The sequence below is a fragment of the Anguilla rostrata genome, chromosome 8 (genome assembly GCF_018555375.3).
Source record: "Anguilla rostrata isolate EN2019 chromosome 8, ASM1855537v3, whole genome shotgun sequence".
Taxonomy (NCBI): Eukaryota; Metazoa; Chordata; class Actinopteri; order Anguilliformes; family Anguillidae; genus Anguilla; species Anguilla rostrata.
In genome coordinates this window covers 25430717-25452646 of record NC_057940.1, presented here as the reverse complement: position 1 = coordinate 25452646, position 21930 = coordinate 25430717, and the positions used below count along the sequence as shown (strand labels likewise).

Sequence of the window (21930 nt, the reverse complement as noted above, 5' to 3'; positions counted from 1 at the left end):
TCAATCATATGGAATGTTCTAAAAAACTAACTGCAGGAAGACTTAGGAATCACCAGCGATGAGGCAGTCTGCAGAAGATATCATGAACTGAAGACAGGATGATCATAAGAGCTGTGAAAAAAGCATTGTCCGCTCAAGTAATTGCTAATGATCTCAATTAATTTGGCCCAGAAGACTGAGGTTTAGGCTACGCCCTCTTCCAGTTTCTATCCAAATACAGATAAAAACATAATTTTGGTGGTTGAACAGATACAGACAGTGACAGTGATCTGAAACCATTCAGCAAGAAAAAATATGCAATAATAGAGGAAATCGGGAAGGGGGAAAATACTTTTTTCATGGTACTGTACATAAACATCATTCCTCCAAAAAAACTGAACACACAGAAAATGTTGAGGAGAATTGCTCACTGGCAGCAAACTGTGCAAACTGAGTGAATGGCCAAAAGAACACTATTCGGAGAACAGTGCTGCACTTTTGTTATAATTTGCTATATGTCACAGCCCCAGGACGCAGAGAACTCCAGGATGAAGTTCACTGATTTTGAAATGTCTCTGCATCTTGTCTTTCTTCCCTCTGGAGCAAAGACCAAATGAACCGCAACCATGAAGGTTCAGGAATTATAATGGTAACCCACAGACTGCAGGCAAGACTTTACTCTTGTAGCTGTGAACATAGTCATTTAACTTGAATGGCTTCAGTAAATATTCTGCTGTACTATATCTCTAAAAAGCAATCTCATTTTAAGAGTTCTCCTGATTAAACATGTCTGTGAGACAAATAGATAATAAACTATAGTACTCCCACTGCAGGTTTAGGATTCAGGGCTTTGAATTGGTTTTTGGGTTCACACTTGGCAAGCCATCCTATTCCCAGTTCAGCACAACAAAAAATAAGAACTATGAAAAACACATTTCATCTTCCCATGCACCCATACAACACACAACATTTAGCACTGCATGCTTCACTCCCACATTTAAGGCACTGCTGCTTCATAAAAGAAAGTTCATGAAATGCAATAAGTTGGAAATGAATGGTACTCGTTAGTGTTTATATGTGAGCCCACTAACAAAGTGCATCTCCCATGAGTTAAAAGGGATTGAGCCATTCATGTGGGATCCATACCAGACCCCCTCTAATGCATCCAGAGGGAAATTTCACTTCACAGCTGACACCAAATAGGATCTTGTTGCAATTAGAATACCACTTCTCCAAATACAATGTGATGTGAAAACATGTGTTTTGGTGGTTGCTATGCTAAATGTTTTTAAGAGTAGGGTAACGCAGCTAATCTTTTTTTACAGGTGTCATGGGAAATTGAACAAATCTATGAATCTTACATGTAACCTTCACTGCAGCAATGAACTGGGATGTACTAGATGCAACAGTGCCCCCTGCTGGTCCACTAAAACTGAAGCTCAAGCCCAGTTATCTTTATTTGCATCTTGGTTATCCTACAAATCTGCATGGTTATATTTCATCTTTCAATACATTCTGTTCAAGTACGTGCTCTAACTTTTCCTATCCTTTATTACTGTAAAAACACCTTTATTCTTTCTATGGCCAGCTGAAATGTGAACAGTAGCACAATATGTTCTTTGAATATTCTCCATCGGTAGTAGCGGAGGAGGGCAAAACAACCTCATTGCAGATTCTGTAATTGAGAGCCGAGAGGCGCAAAGCTGAAGAGATCACTATCTAATTGATAATGTATAAAATAATATCAGGACAGGTCTGTACCATGAATTAAGAAAATAATCACAATTCATCTGTCTTTAGCATGGATATCAAATAATGAAATCGTAGAGGGGGAGTAGGAAACCAGTACACTAACCGTAAAACAGAAATCTTTCCCTGAAATTAAACAGATTTATCTCTGCAGATGAAATGGGTTTGTGCATCAGTTTCGATTCACACTAAATTATAAAGGAACAACAGGAAAACAGGCTTCCTTTTGACGTTTAGTATTTGTGTCATGCACATTTAAGGTCTGTGCTGTGTAAAACTGCTTCCTCCTAGTGGTGAGAACCACATACTTCAGAATTTTATTGGCAGTACATTGCACCATTACATGAAAGCTAAAGGCAAAATGCAAGATAAATCACCACACCATATTCTGTCTAAAGCTTCCATTAAGAGCAGGTCAAAATCATTCTCAACTCAGAAATATAGTATATATAGAATTTTGAAGTTCTTGTTCTACATGCCTTAAATTTTTTTGCACATTAAAATATTGAGCATTTATTTTCTGTTAATTCACCAGGGTGTTTAGTTAGCCATTTTACATGAAATGGCTTCTCGTATATAGATATTTTGTTCTGTAAACCGGAGTGTTTTCAAATGGCTTGCCCTGTCCACATTTACCAGACGTTTGCCACGTCAACATTTTGTGTGTTGCAAGCTGCCCATGAACTGTGAACTGGTAAAAAGATGATACACAATCAAAACCCAACTCCTTACGTTTTATTTACCAACGTGTTTAATAACGAGTATAACATGGTATGGATATTGTGCAATTACTGTATTCAGTTCCATTGTTTATCAAATTACCAAATCATTGAGGTTTTACTGCTACAGTCTTTTTGCAATAGCTTTATCCAATTATACTGTACCAAACAGGTATAATAATGAAGGCAAAGAGAAGTACATGCACCTGCCTTTGGGCAAAAATGGACTTGTTATATTCACTTGCTAAATAAATGGAAATGCCTATACTAGGTTTCATCTGCTAGATTCAAGGCACTACGGGCTGTGGAAGCTGGGGGTGAATTTGCATTAGTCCTCTACATTTTTCAGGTTCCATGGAGTGCAATGGCTGGGAAATTTGTTATCCATTACACAAGTTCTCCTGAGTTTTTTAAACTTCTATAACCTTTCACGCAGCACATTTTGACTGTTCCAATGTGAAACGACCTACAGGAACAGACAGATATTTCCCCAGGTGTAGTGACTCATGAAGCCTGGCATCTCACAGAACCCCTCCAACTTTCCTTAAATCTAGGCCTTCACTCATAATGAGTGGAACTGAGGTGTGACCAGTTTCACATGTGCAAATTTTCAGTATCATTCCACAAATGCCCTAGCCATTATCTTGCTAAATACTCATTAGTGTCTTACACTAGCATCTGCAGCACACAGCCATTCAGAGGGAGGGCACATGCTGGTTTGAACATGCTATCCAATCTAGAACCACTTTAAACACTGCAGAAAGATCTAATTGGTCAATGAGGAAGACCCTTGGCCAAATCCCTTCACAGTTATCATGTACAATACTATTACACTACTATGCACATAAAAATATATAATCATTTTGATACATGTATACAAATCTGGCATTTGGGTATGGGGGGAGAATAAAATGTCAAATAAGATGACTAACAAAGATCCTGCATTTTAATTATGGTAAGATGCAACGTTTTAAAAGAGATGACTGGTTTGAATAGTTTATTATTGCTCTGGTGAAGGCGTTGCGGAAACAGACAGCACACATCAGTGATCTGGGCCGGGTCAGTGGTCCTCCCAGCTAGAGCCCACGGGGAGCTGGCAGTGGGCCCTCCAGGGAGCACCGGCTGCGCGCCTCCCCCTCCCGCCGCGGCCGGGGGGGTCACTGCACTCACAGCCGGAACAGGTCCTCTCCGTTGGCGGCGTTGGCGTTCTCCCAGTCGCTAGGAGACAGCAGGCACTCGTTGGCGTTTAAGTCCTGAGGCGTCACCCCAATGTCCAGGACTTGGGGGTTAGTACGAGATTCAGCGAGCCTAGAAACGAGGGGAGGGGGGGGAGGGAAGGGGAAAACTGTAAAGGAGAGCATCGGGACTGAGCTTCACCCATTCAAAGCTGGGTGCAGCATGCAACGGGAAGCTGGGCAACGTATTCGTATGAAAGGTTAGCTTCATTGCTTGCTATGTTAACGCAGTTTGACGGGGGAAGCTACTCGTATCACAGCCGTGACTCAGACAACCTGATACCAGACACTCTGCTGCCGACACCCAGCCCTGTTTTAAAGGTCATCTCCTCTCTCAGGGGCCGAGCATGCAGTGCCCACTGCAAACAAATCTTATTCACAGAGCCTGGCTAGAACAGCTGGGCACAAGATACACCCAGCGAATAAATCTGTATACTTTTAATGGGTCAGACAGCCGATTCATAAAAACATCTATTCCAAAATGCACAATGAAAGTACACAGCATTTATAACTATAAATTAATAACACTCTGAATCAACCACAGAAACAACTGAATGTATGTCTACACGCCATGTAATGGTACAAACTTTAAGTATAAGGAAAAGCACAGTTTAATTCAGGTCACCAGCACATGAGCAGCATCTCAGGCTCAGATTAGAAAAGTTCAAAGGTGAATAACAAAGACATAATGCTTTACTTGAACCCAATTCACCATCTAAATGAATCACAGGAATGCATACTGTAGTGAAAACCTAGAAGGCCAACATTTATGTTTACCACATGATTCCAAGATACAAACTACTCATTAATTTGCTCCTAGCTGCATATCACTCTATATTCCCGGCACAAATCAATCCTTTATGATTCCAAGTGCGAGAAGATGCATACACACTTGACACTTAAAGGCACCAGTGGTTCTATGAAAAAGAGAAATGGGCGGGTTTTACAATTTATAAATCTGCATTGCACAGCTGACTGCATTAGTAGGCTTGGTTCATGCCTAGCCGACCATAAAAAATATTTTTAAAAGAATGGCATGATTTATTATGATGCACATGAGATACCTGCAAAGTAAACAAGTAAGCTTTTCACAGAACAATTCCTAACAGATGTACTCCATTAGTGTTCTGCATAAGAAATGCAAATCTGTGCCACAGCTGTAGTGGTGAATGACTGAATCAGATTAAAATGATGATGTCAGACATTGGTCCACCTCAGTACCCTGCCATGCTGGGATTCTCTGATTCATGAGGTCGAGGCTTTTTCCATCTGACCTAGTCTTGACTGTGGTATACATCACAACATTACCTCATCGCCAACATTTCATTTCGACAGAATGGCAGAGTTCTGAACCTCTCCAATGGGATGTTTGCAAGCACTTCGCAATCACAAACTATCTACCACAATGAATGGAGATGCTGGTATCAGGGGTGACCATGTCACTGAAGGGAGGAGTATGGAGGTCATAAGATGGGTGGGGTGGGGGGGGGGGGGTTAAAGGGGTGAGCAGAGCTCTGGCAAACAGTACTTTGGTCACGTCCCAGAAACACCGTTACCTGTTGGTGACTGAAAGCTATCCAGACTGCGGCTGGGGGCGTAAAAAGAATGCGAGAATCAGACTGCTGCTAAAAATCGAACGCCTGTCATCAGTCGCCTACGACTAATTACAACTGTAGAAGAATATTTTTGGCACAGCCAACTTTAGGCATCTTGGAGGTGACACCTAGCTTACCATGTGTGATGTATGAAACACTAGACAAAATAATTTTTGTTCACATCCTAAGAGCTGTATGAAACATGAAGCAATACCTGCTGTATTCAGTAGGTGGCACTGTATACTAATTATATGTTGTGCACAGACTTTTCCACCAGATTCTCACTCAACATAACCAAATCAATTTCTGTGGTTGAAACTAATACCTTTACTTCACAAGTTTTTGGCCATCTTCAAATTTAAGTTCTTACTGGAAAATGTGATTCCAAAAAAGGGCTGCATCAGAAAAGAATGCATTTTAAGCATGGCCAAATTTCAACTTATTGCATATCCATGAAAATGAAAACGCACTGGTTTCTCTGAGAAGGCCTTTATGCAGACATGACACCAAATGTCAAATTTCTCAGTTTTAAAACGGCATGATCACACATCACCTGAAAACAGGACCATTATTTGGTTTGTCCATCACCGAACAGAACTGGTATAAAGGTACTTCATTTTCAGCGTATGGTATGCAAATGTTCTGAAATAAACAGGACCTCAGGCCGTGTCCTCATTCTCAACTGACAGCTCGCCAGACATGTGTCTTAATAGAACATGCTAAATCCATGTTTTACGTAAAGCTACATAAACGAGAGAACAAACCAAAAAAACTAATTCACCACGGTGAAAAAGACAACAGGAAATGGTTACTTTAAAGACAGATAAGACTGAAGCCTCACACTGAGCTGCGGGCATCTTGTTCATACGCACAAGCGATGTCATAATCAGGAGCACTTCCAAACTGAAGGATAAAACAGTTTTTAGTAAACAAGGCTCACCTGGAAAAGGCTTCGTCCAAACCATCATCGAGTTCCTGTGAGGGGGAAACAGGACTGAGCACTTCACACCAAAACGAGAAACAGATGACAGAAACTTTGCAAAGCGGAAGGACAGAAGTTGAGAGTGCCCTCTCCAAAGCCCCCAGGCCCTGGCGAGCGCTATGCAGGATGTGCCCGTGGCCCGGGCGACCCGCGGGCCCCCCTTACCCATATGGTATTGTTGTTTTCTGCATGATGGCACTGTGCCACAAAGGCATCGTCCAGATGGCCGGAATCCTCGCGCAGGCTGGCAAGCCCGGCGATGGCACCCTCGTCCAAATCCAACAGGTTCCCCGTAGCGACTTCTGAGGCAGCGAGAAAACAAACAAACAGAAAAGCTCCATCATCCTGTTCAGAGACAATACGCCGAGCAGCTGACTAATGAGCTTTTCCTAATTACACATTAAATGTCTCGGCTGACAAATTTCATTTCTGAGAAGTTGTTTGAAGAGACATACATGCACACACACACCGTTAAGATGTAGTTGCATTATGCACAGCTTAAAACAAAATTAAAATAATGACAGTCTTTGAGTAATGGATCTTCCATTTGTTATTAGCCCCTGCTGTATTGTCATGGTCTATGGACTACAATTCACACTTGACCAAGCACCACCTCCATCTTCCAGGAAGTTTTTCTTTTTTCTTTTTGTAAAAGCTGTAAAAATTCCAATACCAGCAAAACAAACAAAGCAGCGTTTGGTTCCAGTGCCAGGATGGCAGATGTATTGCATGAGGTAATCCACAAGGTCTTTAGCAGTTAACTCCAGGAGTTAGAGAGCCGAGAGGAACTTAATAAATATTTGTATAATGTTCGGATCGACAGTCTGGAGGCACCACAGAAACGGAGACCGGCTGGACTCAGGCTCACCTCTCCTCAGTTTAAGCACAGAACCTGAAAAACCCAGATGGTCTGTGTGTACGCGCATGTCTGTAGTTGCTGTTGGCAGCTTGTGGGGACAGAAACCTGACCCACTAACCAATGAAGCGCACACGGAGTAATTGCAGCACGCCTCCTATTCATGTCGGTTTCACCATTTTGGTCAGAGGATCACATAAGCATCTACCAAAAGAGTCCGTTTCAACTTTTCCAACACCTCTGGCCAACAGCCCATTCCCCACCCCACCCGCAGCGGGGACAGGGTGGCAGGGGGGCACACGTTCCTGAAACAGTCCAGCAGAGCTTGTCTGGGATGCAGCAGACCACAGCTGCTTCTAGTTCAACGCAGACCAGGCAGGTCGGCCATTAGACTTCTGCCTTTCACACATCATCCAATTTTGGTCCAATAGACTAAGACCTTCCCCCCCCCTCACACACACAGTGTCCCACTGCAAATTTAATAATTAGGGTGACACATTAAAGAAAAGCAAGATGGTTGATTACTGACATAGGGGTAATTCAAAACCAAATACTCCTGAGACTAAACTACTGTTCGGACGCAGGCAACTGGCATGTGAATTGGGTCACATACTGGATGCATTTCACAGACCTAGGGTTACAGATGTTGTTGATTTGTGAAAGCTGAAAACATGCAGCAATGGGACGGACACAACAGGTACACCAGAACAGAAGCAGCAGCCATAATTTCACTTAAATATCACAAAATTAGCAGTACGCCATTAAGACAGCTGGTATGATAAGGCAGATTATACACCCACATACGCACCAAGGTCATTATACTAAATTGCACCTCTGAAAGAAGCAGTGATGACAGAAACCTACAGTGCCAAAAACAGGAAGAGAGTCTAAGGTATATTCTATATTCATATCACTACTGTATAATGATTTACAGAAGACAGACAATCCCATTTGGACCAGACTGCACTTTAGCTATACTTCGATAATAATAGCATTGAATACAACTACAAACATGCTGCAGTGGCTGCGGTTCCATTTTGGATCTGCAAGCTGTACCTCAAGAAAATACTGGGAAAATGACAAGTTTTTATTAATGTGCCAACATAATTAGGGAAGTGAAACCTCCCCCTGCAGCAAACTGAAATGTCAATTCAACAATTTAGTTTTACTGAGGAGACTCCTAGTAATGCAAACTTCATTATACAACTGAATTAGTTTTAACCTTAACATTTTATATACACTACATGGCCAAAACTATGTGGACACCCAACATTACATCCAAAATGATGGGCATTAATATGAAGTTAGTCCAACCTTTGCTGCTATAACAACCTCCACTCTTCTGGGAAGGCTTTATACCAGATATTAGAGAGTATTGCTGCATAGATTTGCTTCCATTCAGCCAGAAGAGCACTGGTGAGCTCGGCCACAGATTGGTCGATTACGCCTGGCTCTCAGATGGTTTTCTAACTGATCCCAAAGGTGTTGGATGAGGTTGAGGTCAGGGCTCTGTACCTGGTTGAAATTTGTACTTAAGATGTTTTACTGTATATTCCAATAATACAATACAAAACAGAAGATTTAATACAACCCAATTATGATGCAGCCTTTTATGATCTACAGTATTACAATAATCAAGCGTAACAATTGCTGCCGATCCCAATCCTAATTATTTCTTGTTCAGAATGCACTGGAAGAAGAATGTTTGAAAATCAACCTCCTTGGGAGACAGCTGGCAATCAAAACTTTAAATTCACTGTGGAGTAATTTGCTCATCCTGAGCTATCAGACACCAAATGTCTGAGGATTTGAACATTTCTCAGTCCTGATAACAAAAAAAGGCCATAGTGTACTCCCTAGACCAGAAAGCTTGATAAGCTTGCATCTACTATTCTGATTAACCATTAGTACACAGGCTGGAGTGATCATTTGAAATCAATGGATAATTCCACCTCCTAACATAGAAAAGTGGACCAGGGCAATCAAACACAACAAAGTGAAAAAGCATTAAGTGCTTTTGACTGCCACCTTCCTTCAGAAGCCCTGAATCATTTTTCTTAATATTAGTTCTCATGAATGTGTGCTCCTGGTAGCTGCTGGCCTCTCAGAGAACCTTAATCATGCAGACGCTGTCCTAGTCCTAGTAGTGGGAGGCTTCTCCTTACACACACTCAGGGTAGCCCATAATGAGGGAAAGTTAACCTTAAGGTCAAGGCCACGGTCGTGAAGGTGGAATTCAGCAAAAACAGCTGTGACAACAAGGCACCAGAAACCAGGTTTTGCACACGAGGACTCCACCCCATAAGAAACAGATCTGCACCCACGCCTATGGAGGATGTGCCGGGAGATTCATGCTTACCTCCATCATTCAGAACAGGAATGTGTGAGAGAAAGAGTGAGGAAGAGGGTAAAAGTGTGTGTGTGAGACGGTGAGTGAGTGAATGAATGAAAGTATAGAACAGAATAGTGGGAATGTGAAAGGACAGAGACTTTCAGACCAAGGACACACCTTCATTAGATCTGCTAAATACCAGTCACCAATACAAATACTCACATATGTAAGGAGTATGCAAGCACCATTTCAGCCTCCGCAAAATCTAACACCAAGATGTACTGCCAGCACCACTCAAAGACTGATCCACAGCAGCTAAGTGCAGTGGCCCAGTTTGTCTGTGGGGAAACTTACCCCCTCCTTTGAGGCTGGCTATGCTCGCAGACCTCTCGGACTGGGAGCTGCTGGTCACTTCACCATCAGAACCAGACTTCACCCACTTCTCCTTCTCTGCTCACGGAAGGTCAGAAAGGATGAACAGATCAGTCACCACAACAAAGGAAGCACTTCCAAAACCATCACGGCAAGTCACAGCACCGAGCACTGCCATTCAAAATTTGGAGCCAGGAAATGCGACCAAACATGGCATTTGTTGTGATGACTGGGCTGGTGAAAAATGTATTTTCTTCCTTTTTTTGGAGGGAGGCCCCCCCCCCCTCCAAAAAAAAGGAAGAAAATACATTTTGTGGTTTGATTGCACTCCACCCCTTAAACACAACCTAAAGTTCCACTCACACGGCCGATATATTTATCATCAATACTTTCCAACACTGTCATCACAAATGCACCAATTATCTAAGAGTCAAAACAGTGAGGGGAAACTGCGGCACTATATTATCTGGCAATGCTCATGCTTCAAGGTTATGATAAAAATGGCAACATGTCTTCACTGTTAAACCTGCAAAAGGGCCAAATTCAAGACAACTGAGATCTTAACATTAGGGCCCTGCTCAAAAACGCTAATGGTTGAGGAAAATCAGCAAACTGGAGTCTCCTGTTTCAAAGGGACTGAGAAAGGATTGCAACCAGCCTCGCCATCTCAGATGAAACCATGGATACCTTCTTTGGCGACTTGCCAGAACTCAAAGGCCACTCGGAAGGCTTGCGCCACAGTTAGAGTCACAGCCTGCGCCTGGGAACAGGGAGAGAGAGAGAGAGACGGAGAGAAAGTAAAAAACATAACGTTCCTGTAACACTGTGGCAACCTTGACCTGTCGCTAAAATGTTCTTGCTACACTGTGTGTTAGCCAGGAATCTAACTAGCTTTACAAGGAAGAATGACAGCTGATGGCATCTTAGGGCGATTAGAGCGATCCAGTATGACAACCTCATTCAGATATTCAGCTGGGAGGAAATGAGCTTTAAACAGCATGTTTAGCAAAAAAGGGTGTGGAGCATCTCTTTGCTATTTATACCCCTCTGGGAGAAGTGGTGGTTGGAGGAAACTGCAAGACAAGGCACGTTTCACTGGCTGAGAAATACACTGCAATAGCACTGCAGTTTCCCCTTTCAAAAGTGCAAACAGGACTGAAAGTTCACACGAACAAAACTCCCACGATGCCTTGCAGGGACCGACCACACCACGGCCCTCGTTTCCTGCTGGCACTCACCACTTTCCTCTTGGTACAGAGGTACGCGTGGCACTGCAGCGTCTCGTTCTGCTGGCTCTGGGCGATGTAGGCGAATACCTTGTCGTGCATCTTGTCGGCCGTGCAGTACGATATCCTGTAGGGTCACGGTTACTTAACGGTAACAGGGAATTGCACAAATCCACTCCAAACAAATGCAGAGAAGCCACAGGACAGACAAACTATGTGATAAAACAGTCAGGATTCAGAGAACAAAGCTCTGATCTTATACATGCTGGATCTTAAACAATTGGAAAAGCTCTTTCATTATGAGATGTGTATCTAACATAATACACTCTGGTAAATGGGGTAGTGTCCTCCATGACCCATAGATAGCAATGTGTGAACAACAGGATGCTATTATCTCTTATTTTATATGTCACACCACTGTAAAGCAAACAATCTCATAAGCCAGTTCTATGCAAAGATCTTACCCATTTCCTTCAGAACTGAAAACCGAGCGAATAAAAGGGGCAGGGAATGTTTTTATCATCACCATTAAAGAATTTCTGTGGCTAGCTATGGTGACCACTTTGGCCTTCTATTCAGTACAGTTCTTTCTGCAAGGCGTGACTACAGAAGGAACGCAGAGCATTTACTGGTAACCGGAGCCAGAGAGGGGGCGCAGCAAGCTGTAAATGAGATGAATGCTGCTTAAAAGGTCTGTGCAGGGGCTGTGCGGTCAGGCGGTCTGAAAACTGCGCAGAAGAAACAGATCCGAGTTTTTAGGCCTGTAGATGAGGCCCCAGCCCAGGGAGGCTGCACAGAAATTTACAGGCTCGTTTGGGTAAAACTGCAGTCGGCAGCACAGTCTAGAAACTGCCATACCATCAGCTTCTAAGAGAGTGAGATTTATAGGAGGCATCTCCGGCACTTTCCGCCATCTCCCTCTCCCTCTCAGAGGAGAAACACTGCAAATCTCCTGTGACCAATGGAGGTGGAATGGAGAGAACGTGAAATAAAACCTCTGCGGTTTACCATTAACCACAGTGTGAGCAAAGCTGAAACATAGCATTTCACACAAAAAATGATTTTCACATGACCCACCTGTATATTGATATGTTCTCGATCACCTGGTTGGACAAGCTGTCATACAGGATAATGCCCCGGGGGGATACATTTAAGGTCACCTTCTGGAGCTTCTTTCCACTGGCTTTGGCCTGTGTGGACAGAGACACACGCGTGTGCACATGCAGAAGTGCACGCGCGCGCACGCACACACACAGTAATAAGCGCTGAAATACAAGAGATCTAGTGCTCATTGAGAAATTAAAAATAAGAAATGTGAACTTTGTTTTTCCGCTGCAATGCAGTTACACTGAAAGTACTCTCTCAACCCTTCGTGCCACGACAATACACTGGGGAAACATTCATGATTTGTGCTTCTCTATCCCCTTATAAAATAACTCGCCTTCAGTATAATATAGAAAAATATTCCCTACAGGGTATACTTTCCACTGCACAGAATCAAGCTCATAGCATAGGCCTTTTTCTGCACTAGACGGTACACACTACATTCACTGTTGGGTCTTTGGCATTGACGAGCATTGAACCCGATTAAGGTGCATTTGTGTAAACAGCTTGCTTAACATATGCCCAGTTGTACGGTGACCTATAGAGCTTTACGGAAAAACATCACCAAGGTTTATAACTGTTCAGTCCCAGCTGCTTTTCTGAAGTACTGACCAAAGTCAATGTTCTGAAAAAACAAACACCACGCAGAACACCCCAGTGATCTTGCACCCACTGAGACGTCATTCGCCTTTAACCTATATTTTACGACTGGCTGGCGTTATTTGCCAGTGGTTACAGTGGGCCCCCTCAGCTCCAAAGGTGATTTAGGGTGATGTGGAAAAAATGTAGAAGCGGCTTTCCAGGAACAAGGTTGGAGATCTCTGGAATACATTCCTTCACACGCCGCAGCCACCAGAGTGTTTTCTGCTGTTCTGTCTCAGCTAACATTTGCTATAAGAGCCCAGGAGCACAGAATCAGCAGCCCACTGCTTTGCACGGTAAGGAGTCTTTACACACGTGATTGAAACCCAAGAAATTAGGGACCAGCCCCAAATGCAGCCGTTTCTCTCTCATTCTATACTATAACAGGATGGTTTCTGTACATCAGTAATGACAATCTACTCCTGTACAAACAAACGTCTTTCCAGAGTGAGGCATCATGTATAGCCCGGTATGGTAAACTAATGCTGAGCAGAAACTAGATTCAATCCAATAAAATTGCCTCACCAAAACTATAAAAAAATAAACTGCAAGGAAATACACAACTGCATGCCAATTACTGAAAAACTACTGGTGGAGGAGACCAAAAAATAAAACCGAGCAGCACTGTGTGCTCCTTCACTGCTGAGATCCCTGACCTCGGGCCCTAATCTGACAAAAAAAAAAACTTTAAGTATTTTAAGCAGCTGCTGCTGTTGGATTAACCCACTGCACATGGCAGCATTTCCCACATTTCAGGAGAAAAACAGCAAGTTACAGGCCTTTCCATTCAGGACAACAGTATGTTATCAGTCAAAACAAAAGGCCTTCAAAACCTCTAGCACCTGTCAGGGAGCTGTCGCCAGAGGTGGGAAAAATTTGGTTTGGACACAGGAAAGGGTTGACGGTCCATATCTCAAGAGAGATGCTGTTATTGAGCCACTAAACAAGTTACTTCACCTGAACCTTCCACATTATGGCTTCTAAAATGGACTTTAAAAAATAAGCATTAGCAAGAATATATTCTGGACCAGAGAAGAAGGCTGTCTAAAGAAAGAACTAACTATCCATCTAGCACATTGTGGCTAATGTAATTTACTAGCTCTGTATATTACCAATGAAAAGGATGCCTGTGAATGACTGTGTGGGAGACAGCCATTCAGGCTCTATCACGGGGACTGCCAGTGTGGGAGAGGCACTCACTGTGGCAACAATCCTCTTGACTGCAGCAGCAGACAGCTCCTCGCCCTTGGGCTGCTCCACCAGCGTCACGCCCAGGTACTTCAGGTTGAAGGTCATGCCCTCCACAAGCGTCTCCCGGGTGTCTGTCCAGTTCTCTGGGAGCTCTGTGGGGAGATGATGAAATGTTTCATTCGCCGAAAGCCTCAAAAGACAGAAAATTAAACTGATCAACCCTAACTCAAAAATCAGCCTGCCCGCCATCAAGGCGTATAAGCACAGAGCTTTGACAACTGCTACAGCCCTGTATCAGTCGACTCTACTGTACTTCACACGTGCTCACCACTGAGCAGACTGCTTAATATTCAAACCTTCTCTCAGATTGCCCAATTCATTCTCTTACAGTAGCGTTGTGTACAGTAAATTGGCAATTTTGGGCATTAAAGTCAGAGGAAATACAAATTTTGCACTTTTATATAAAAATATTAATGTTATTAGCTACTGTTGACTAGCTAGCAAACATTACATTCCTAGCTGTAATTAAAATACATCAGTACTTGGCAAAAAAGGTTTCAATTTTTCAAGAGGGCATCATTAGACAAATGGGGTCTGGTTATCGATGTTGTTCGCAAGAGGCCTCCAACTGCAGTATTTTGGTTTTATTTTTCCGGAACACTGGGGCAATGTCAAGGTCCACCCGCCGACACACACAGAAAGGGCAGCCCGGCTCACACACTGTTTTTACAGGTGTACCGGGAATGCAAAGATAAGCATGAACTTCCAGCTCTGAATAACAGGGTGTGCCGGAGGATGCTACAATGTTACCTTTCATAATCCCCCTCAGAAGGGGTGGAGCTGTTGCAGAGTTACAGCACGCTTCATTAAGAACACAAACAGCAGCGTGAGCGCGAGTCCAGGTCTGCAGTCCAGCCTGCGCTGCACTGCAATTAGGGCACTGCTGGGAAGGCTCACCTACCGGCTACACAGCTAGGCTCCACCTACTTCAGCTAGCCATTTTATTAATTTAAACAAAAATGCAGTGAGAGCTTGTGGCTTCCTACCTACTCCCCCCCCCCCCCCCCGTTCACAATGAATAAAACTTTGAATGAAGTTGTGTGTTAACTGAGTAGATGGATAATCTGCTTGACTGACAAATCTCTCTAAGATTAGAGACTGCTATCACAACTGAGTCTGACTTGAATCTGGGAGGGACCACTCTACTACGGACCCCAAACACCACTCCCTTTGAACGATGACCACTGCACTGACCTCAGGGCCCAGCTCCAGTCAAAGTGCCATAAATATTAACTTCAGGAGACCCAGCCAATCTGAACACAGTTTCTCCAATGAAACCCTGTGCGATTCTGCTAATCGTCTGCTAAACTCCAGAAAGCCAGAGAGGTGAATGGAGAGCGGACTGACACCACGATCAGACCAGCAGTGCTAAATCCACATCGTGCTGTGGAATAGCTGTGGAAGGTAGGTATGATCAAGTTCAGGTTCTGAGGTTCTCAGAATGCCCGGGGCCAGCAGGGAGTCAAGGCAAAGCAGTAAACAGCCAGCTCCTGATAAGCAGCAGGAGACAACACTACTGACAAGCTGTCTGAATGAAGTCCAACACCAAGGACAGTGACAGAGAGGTAGAAACATGGAAGTGAAGAGAGAGAGAGTAGAGTCAACCCATCACAGACATGGGAAAATGAAAGAGTTCAAGACCAGGTAAACACAAGGCTTAATCACAGAGATATCCACAGAGTTTTCCTTCATGTTACCTGCAGCTCCCTACAACCAGATTTACATCCTTAAAAGAAAATTAGAAGTGAAAAATAACTTATTCCAAGGCTCCTGAGATTTCCTCTCCTTTCCAGGAACAATCAATAACCCCCCCTCCATATCACAGTCCTGTTGCACCCCCCTCTTCCCCATCCCCACACTGGGGCCTGGAGTAATTATCACACATACAAACGAAATGGAGGGGTGAGCCCAACAGCCAGAATGACAGGCAATTTCAGTTTATTCTGATTAGTGAGGCACCCTGCAACCTTTAATCACCGTGGAAACTGACATTTCCTCTCTGCATCTCTGGAGAGAGATGCATTTGTGGGGATGATGCCAGAGAGGCACAAATCATCAGCCCTGGGTCTGACAACCCAACGAAAACGATTTTTGTGGCATCATGACCTGTGTAAATCAGGAACTCTTGAGTATTACACCATGCAAAAACATAAGACTACACCAAGTACGTAATGCACTACATTTGCGTGCCCAAAAAAACTGTAATGTTCTTTGCAGTGACAATGTAGAATTAAGTTCCAATGTCCAATAATCAAAAATGGCACATGCTGTGAAATTGTGGTTCTGAAATTTGTGATTTTAAAAGGATTGGACAAATTGTTCTTCACAAACTGTAGCCCACAAATATCTGTGGAGCACATGAATCACATTCGTTTTCCTGTAATATGCAGGAGGAATAGCAATATGAAACAGAACAAAAAAATATTTTATGGGATAAATACACCATTTCTGAGTATAAATATCAATTATAGATCATGCCTTAAATTGTTAGTCCTGTTTTGATCAGACGAGTTAGAGTTAGGGACCTTCCAAAGGTCTGCTCAAAACTACGACTGGGAAACAGCAGAACCAGGCCACACTGGCGTAGCCACCTGTGACCCTAGCAGGGACATAAACCTGTTACTTTGGTACCACACACGTGACTCTGTATATACTCTGTATGAGAACTTGTGGTCCACAATAACAGGCCTTCAGATCGATTTATACAAGTTTTAAAAATGATTTATTCACATTTCTTCACAGTCAATAGTGATTACTATATCAAGCACAATCGCCATACAACTTCTCCCCAGGTGGGACCCCCATTGGTAATGGTGTGTGGTGATTTCTACACACCAGTCACTGCACAGCCTGCATGCCTGTCCCATGAATCATACGCACAATGTACTTCTGCTAGGAAAACTATTGACCAGTCACAGTCATCCTAAAACAACTGCTGCAGGCAAAACTTTACCTTAGAAGAGGCAAAATTCCCAAGGTTTCTCATTACAGCAATTCAATAGGTAGGCAGCATCTTCCAAAAAATAAAAAATAAAAAAGGAAATTACTAGGATGAACAACAATTACCACAAGCTTACACCTCAGAAATGCCAGGCACACATTCATGGTTTCATAGTACAACTCCAGACTCAAAGACTCACGTGATGAGATGTAGGAGTATTAATCTCCATAAACTAGGTTAAAGGGGGCTCAAAGCACATTTCGCAAGGCACATGTTACAACAGTACGGCCTTGGTTTCAGAGAAAACCTGTGAAATCATGACCCCTGGCCAAAAAACTGCATTCTAACCTAAACACAAAGCATATGAAAGCACGAAAAGGCATAGCATCTGAAAAGCATGCGTGTCCTCTTAACAGACACGCCTGAATGCCTACCAGTGTACCAAGTACAGAACCAATGGGCTATAGCCACTGAGGACCAGCCCCCATCGTAAATATCTTAAATGAAATATTCCTGCAGGATGCAATCAATCTGGTCAAAGCAGAAGAAAGCCTTTGTAGCCGATACCAAGAATTAAAAAATAAATAAATAAAAATAAATAAAAAATGCAATAAAAACCACTAGCTACCATGTCCTACTGAGTTAAGTTTGTACTGAATAGCCAAAGCTTACAAGAAAATCAGTAATGAAAAGAATAGCAGAGCACTGTCAAATCCTCAGATGGCCACAGATAGAGGGTCTTTGACTACCTGAGCTACATTTCTAAAAGTAAAAAGAAACTGTACAGGGCTGGGCAGTTTGCTAAATGACACACACAGATGCAACAACAGTACAAATAGTCTAGTCCCTGATTCTCAGTCTGAAATAGACTATGATAGGTGGACACCTCTAACACAGAAAGTTATGATGACGTTCAAGAGGTATCCACACTGCCAGAATATATCACCAGAAAAGTAGCACATAGCCCAGACAGATTACGTGAACCACTGCCAGACTTTTCCGTTCTGTCTATCTGAGAAGTCTGTAAGCATAAGTGTCCCTCGGTCAGACATGCCCGTTTCTAACCCTCCATGAAATGACAGCATAGGACTGGATCAAAGCACTAGGATCTGTCCAGTTCACAACTTGAGTAAAGCTGCTCAAGTTTAAAAACATAGCTGGGATTCCAGTCAGAAAGTGGGTCAGCAGCAGCTCCAGAATGAGTTGGTTCCCAGAGGAGAACAAATATGCCCCTCCTGCATTCAAGTCCACAACCTCTACAGCAAAAAAAAACACAAATGATTCAGGCTAAAGGGGAAGGTGAGAGATGGCTGTGAAGTGCATTTCCAAGGACAAGTTTTTCATCTATACAGGTGTCGATATAACCTTAATGCGTGCACTATTTTGGTCTACCTGAATAACAGTAAATAAATCAATTAAAATGGTTGTTAGTACATAAGCTGTCGTGAGCATAAGCTCTCACGTGCACACACAAATGTAAAACAGTTACAGTAAAAAGCACAACTATTAGAAGAGTACAGAGAGACTTGGCAGTAGGTCACATGGAAGCAAGTCAAGGTTTGAGGGTAGACAGAACTAAACATCCGGTCGGAAACCAGTCTGACACTATTGAGATAGTAAGATAATTATAAAGATTGAACAGGTTCTTTCCATAAGAGAATAAGAGAATGAGATTTTTTTTAAAATACAAGACAAACATAACACTCATAATGGTGCGAGAGAACTTTGGTTTTCATGAAAAGTGCAACAAGAAACTTTTTGCTCCAGCAGAAAATATTATCGAGGAAGAATAGATCAAAATAATTCACTACAATTGAGGATGAGGGTTAGTAACTGACACACATAATACAAATTCAGCGTTATATCAGTAGGCTATTTAATTTGTAGGATTATTCGAAAAACGACAGATAGACATTTCATCCGAATTATTAAAACAATCTTGCAAGTTTAACCATTCGGGTAACATAAATAATTTGTTCAGGATACCTTGAAGACAGTCTATGTAACGTATAAATAAATAAATAAATAAATAAAACGTAAATACCCTATTTTACCTACGCATAGACTATCTTGATTCTAGCTCACGTTCTCATATTAATTGGTTTGCATAGTTGGACACCGGTAACCAAGCAGGTAACATAGCTAACCCAATTCTGAAAACATGGATTTTCAAGATAACTAACCAGACACATTAAACCACTGTTACACATACATGCGACCTGATATAAAAGGCTCGTGTAAAACTAATGTCCAGCTATCTATCTAGCTCCACGCCTGCAGCCTGCACAACAGTTAGCTAGCAACGCGCTCTGAATTGGTAGCATGTGTCCACTATCCTTGCATTTGAGGTAGCCTAATCAACAGGCAGATAAAATTAAGTTGATTGGCAAGCAACACGTAAATTGCAAGCTATTATGGGTACGCTCTTCTATATTCACCAAATAAGTACAAACCTCGGAACTCTGCCCCGTTTTCGTAACTTTGCTGACTATACTGATACTAGGTAATCATTGTTGCGAACGATGAACGGAAACATTTGGGAAAGAATTGAATCAGTTACAATGTTTAGCTAAAACTTACTTTTGTGTTTGCCTGCACTCCATGACTGTTTCGCAAGACTCGGACTTCGAATAATAGCCCTGCCAGCCGACTTCAAAGCATCCATAGTTTATGGTTCTGTGAAGGGAGAACCGAGTCCAACAAGCTCCGGATATGATCCACCGCAGCTCGAAGAACTCTGCGCGATGTTGGTGTGCTCGCTCCCTCAAACTTTTTTGTTTTAAATGTTGTGTTCCCACCTGTTTTAAACATTACCCAAGAGCCGACGCTCTAAAGCGTTTCGCCCAAGGTGGGCGGTGTTATTTATGTAAATCAACCGGATAATATACATGACGCGTTGCTTTGAAAACTATAGCCTAAATCGTAAAATAGGTAACACCTCTCAAAATCTGGGTAAGTGCGTTGCTATGTAGCTATAGTTCCCCTCTGACGCTAATTTAAATTAGCCAACTAGTCGAAGAAAACTTCATTTATTAAAATCCAAAATAATGTGATATGAACTTCTGGCGGGCATATGATTGAAATAAAAATGTGAGCCCATGTCACTGGGGTTAATGCATGCGGTAAACAGTCGCGAAGACTTGTGAGTTGCGCGTTAGGTAGCCTGTGTTTCATTTTATCCCATGCAAAACACGAAAATACATGATTAGGGTACACGAAAATAATAAGCATAGTAAATCGCCTTGGGCAATGCCATCTATAAAGCAAGGTAGAGGAAGATTGTGTCGGATATTAGATTAGCAAAAGGGAGGTAAAAGGAGACACATTTGGTTAATTAAACCAAGTTCATTTGACTGAAGTTACCTTATTTGTGACTTATAAAATGTCTCCCATCGCATTCTGTAGGATGACAGTCCAGAATATCCTATTGGATTGCAAATGCTAAATGGAAGTTTTAAACCACCAGATAAGACACTCACTGTCTGTCAACCCTTAAGAAGTATCGTGGAAAAACTGAAGTGTTTAAATGAACGATTATCTGGGAAAAGGGTAAAACCTGTAGTAGAATGTCTCGTGTCTCGTATCATACATCACCAACACATGCCCCAGGGAAGAACTTCTGTTAGAGGAAAATTCCAAACTACTGCCGTACACCGTGTTTCAAATCCTCTGGGATTACTTGTAGCTTGGTGGGGGGGAAATCTAATCATTTTCTTCTGCACATTCCCAGAGCCAGTTATGAAATATATGGCGAATTCTGAATATCTGAAAAGTTACTTTTTTTAATAGAAGTCATAATTTTGGTCTATCTCTGTGTATCTGGTGCTTGGACATGAAGGTATTAAGTACCCAAAGGAATTAGGTGGCAGAATGAAGCTCACCTCTCCTTTGATCTCACAAATCAGACATGAGGGTCATCTGCTCCTTACTTACATCAACAAACAACTTTGAGAACACTCCCTGGAATTAATATCAGCCTGAAATATGAGCTCAGCTGTCACAAATCCAATGCTGACAGCATCCTTCCACGAACCACAGTAGCCATCTCTGTGAATGAATGCAGTATGGAAATAAAGATAAGTGCTTAAGGAAAAGACCGAAGCCATAGGAAAGGTACCAGTTCTGTAGGCCTTATTATACTCTCATACCATGAATCGGGAAGCATCCAGACCACAGAAGTCACCATGGAATAATAGTACAACTTATTCATGGTTTTCACTGCACCAGAGGCAAAGAGGTGAAACTATAAAATATTATTAGCTCAGACACAAAGAAATAAAATCAGAGACAAAAGAGCACACCATTTATATGCAAGAAACAGATGTGATCACGTCACTGTAGGCTTCATGGGAGTAATGAACAAATCCCAGATTTTCAGTTTCTGAAAACTGTCGCCTCCTTGTGGCTAGGGGCAGACCAGCTGAATCTGACACTCATCAACAAAGTCAGATGTCCAAAGGAAAATGACCTGTTTTTATAGAGCTACTTTATAGGTAATATTAATTTACTACATAAAGTGTCTCCATTTCCAGGTGTATACTTCAGTTGAAAATGACTGTACATATGAAGGAAAACCTTGAAGAGATTCACTCAAAATGAATGACCATATTTAAATTGCATTATTGTAGTTGACATGGTTGTGTTATCTTACATTAAGTCAGCACTATCTACCAGGAATATAACTGACATACTTTGAATTTCTTGCCTCAGAATGAAATGTGGGGGTGGGGACTTAAATTCATATGAAAATGTAAAAGTTCACATTTTTAAAATAATGTTTTTATTTGCATATTTATTTGTTGTTAGTCATTGATAGTTGGCATCTGCACTTCATCAATACTGTAGCAAATTATATATTTTTTTAGATGCACAGAAACTATAACCAAGTTAACAAAAAGTCAGCTTTAAATTTAGTCAGCGGTGGTTGCAAATCTACTCCAGTGTAAT

General features: G+C 42.2%; 1 protein-coding gene across 1 annotated transcript; it reads right to left on the bottom strand.

The window, feature by feature from the left end:
• Window positions 1-3429: 3429 nt before the first annotated feature.
• On the bottom strand, window positions 3430-19825 carry LOC135261235 (low density lipoprotein receptor adapter protein 1-B-like). Its single transcript, XM_064347318.1, has 9 exons — window positions 19564-19825; window positions 13992-14134; window positions 12123-12235; window positions 11058-11172; window positions 10507-10579; window positions 9802-9897; window positions 6425-6561; window positions 6218-6252; window positions 3430-3755 (listed from the first exon to the last, which is right to left on the bottom strand). The coding sequence occupies exons 1-9, from the start codon at window positions 19646-19648 to the stop codon at window positions 3614-3616; spliced, it is 939 nt and encodes a 312-aa protein (XP_064203388.1). The 5' UTR covers window positions 19649-19825; the 3' UTR covers window positions 3430-3613.
• Window positions 19826-21930: the final 2105 nt, after the last annotated feature.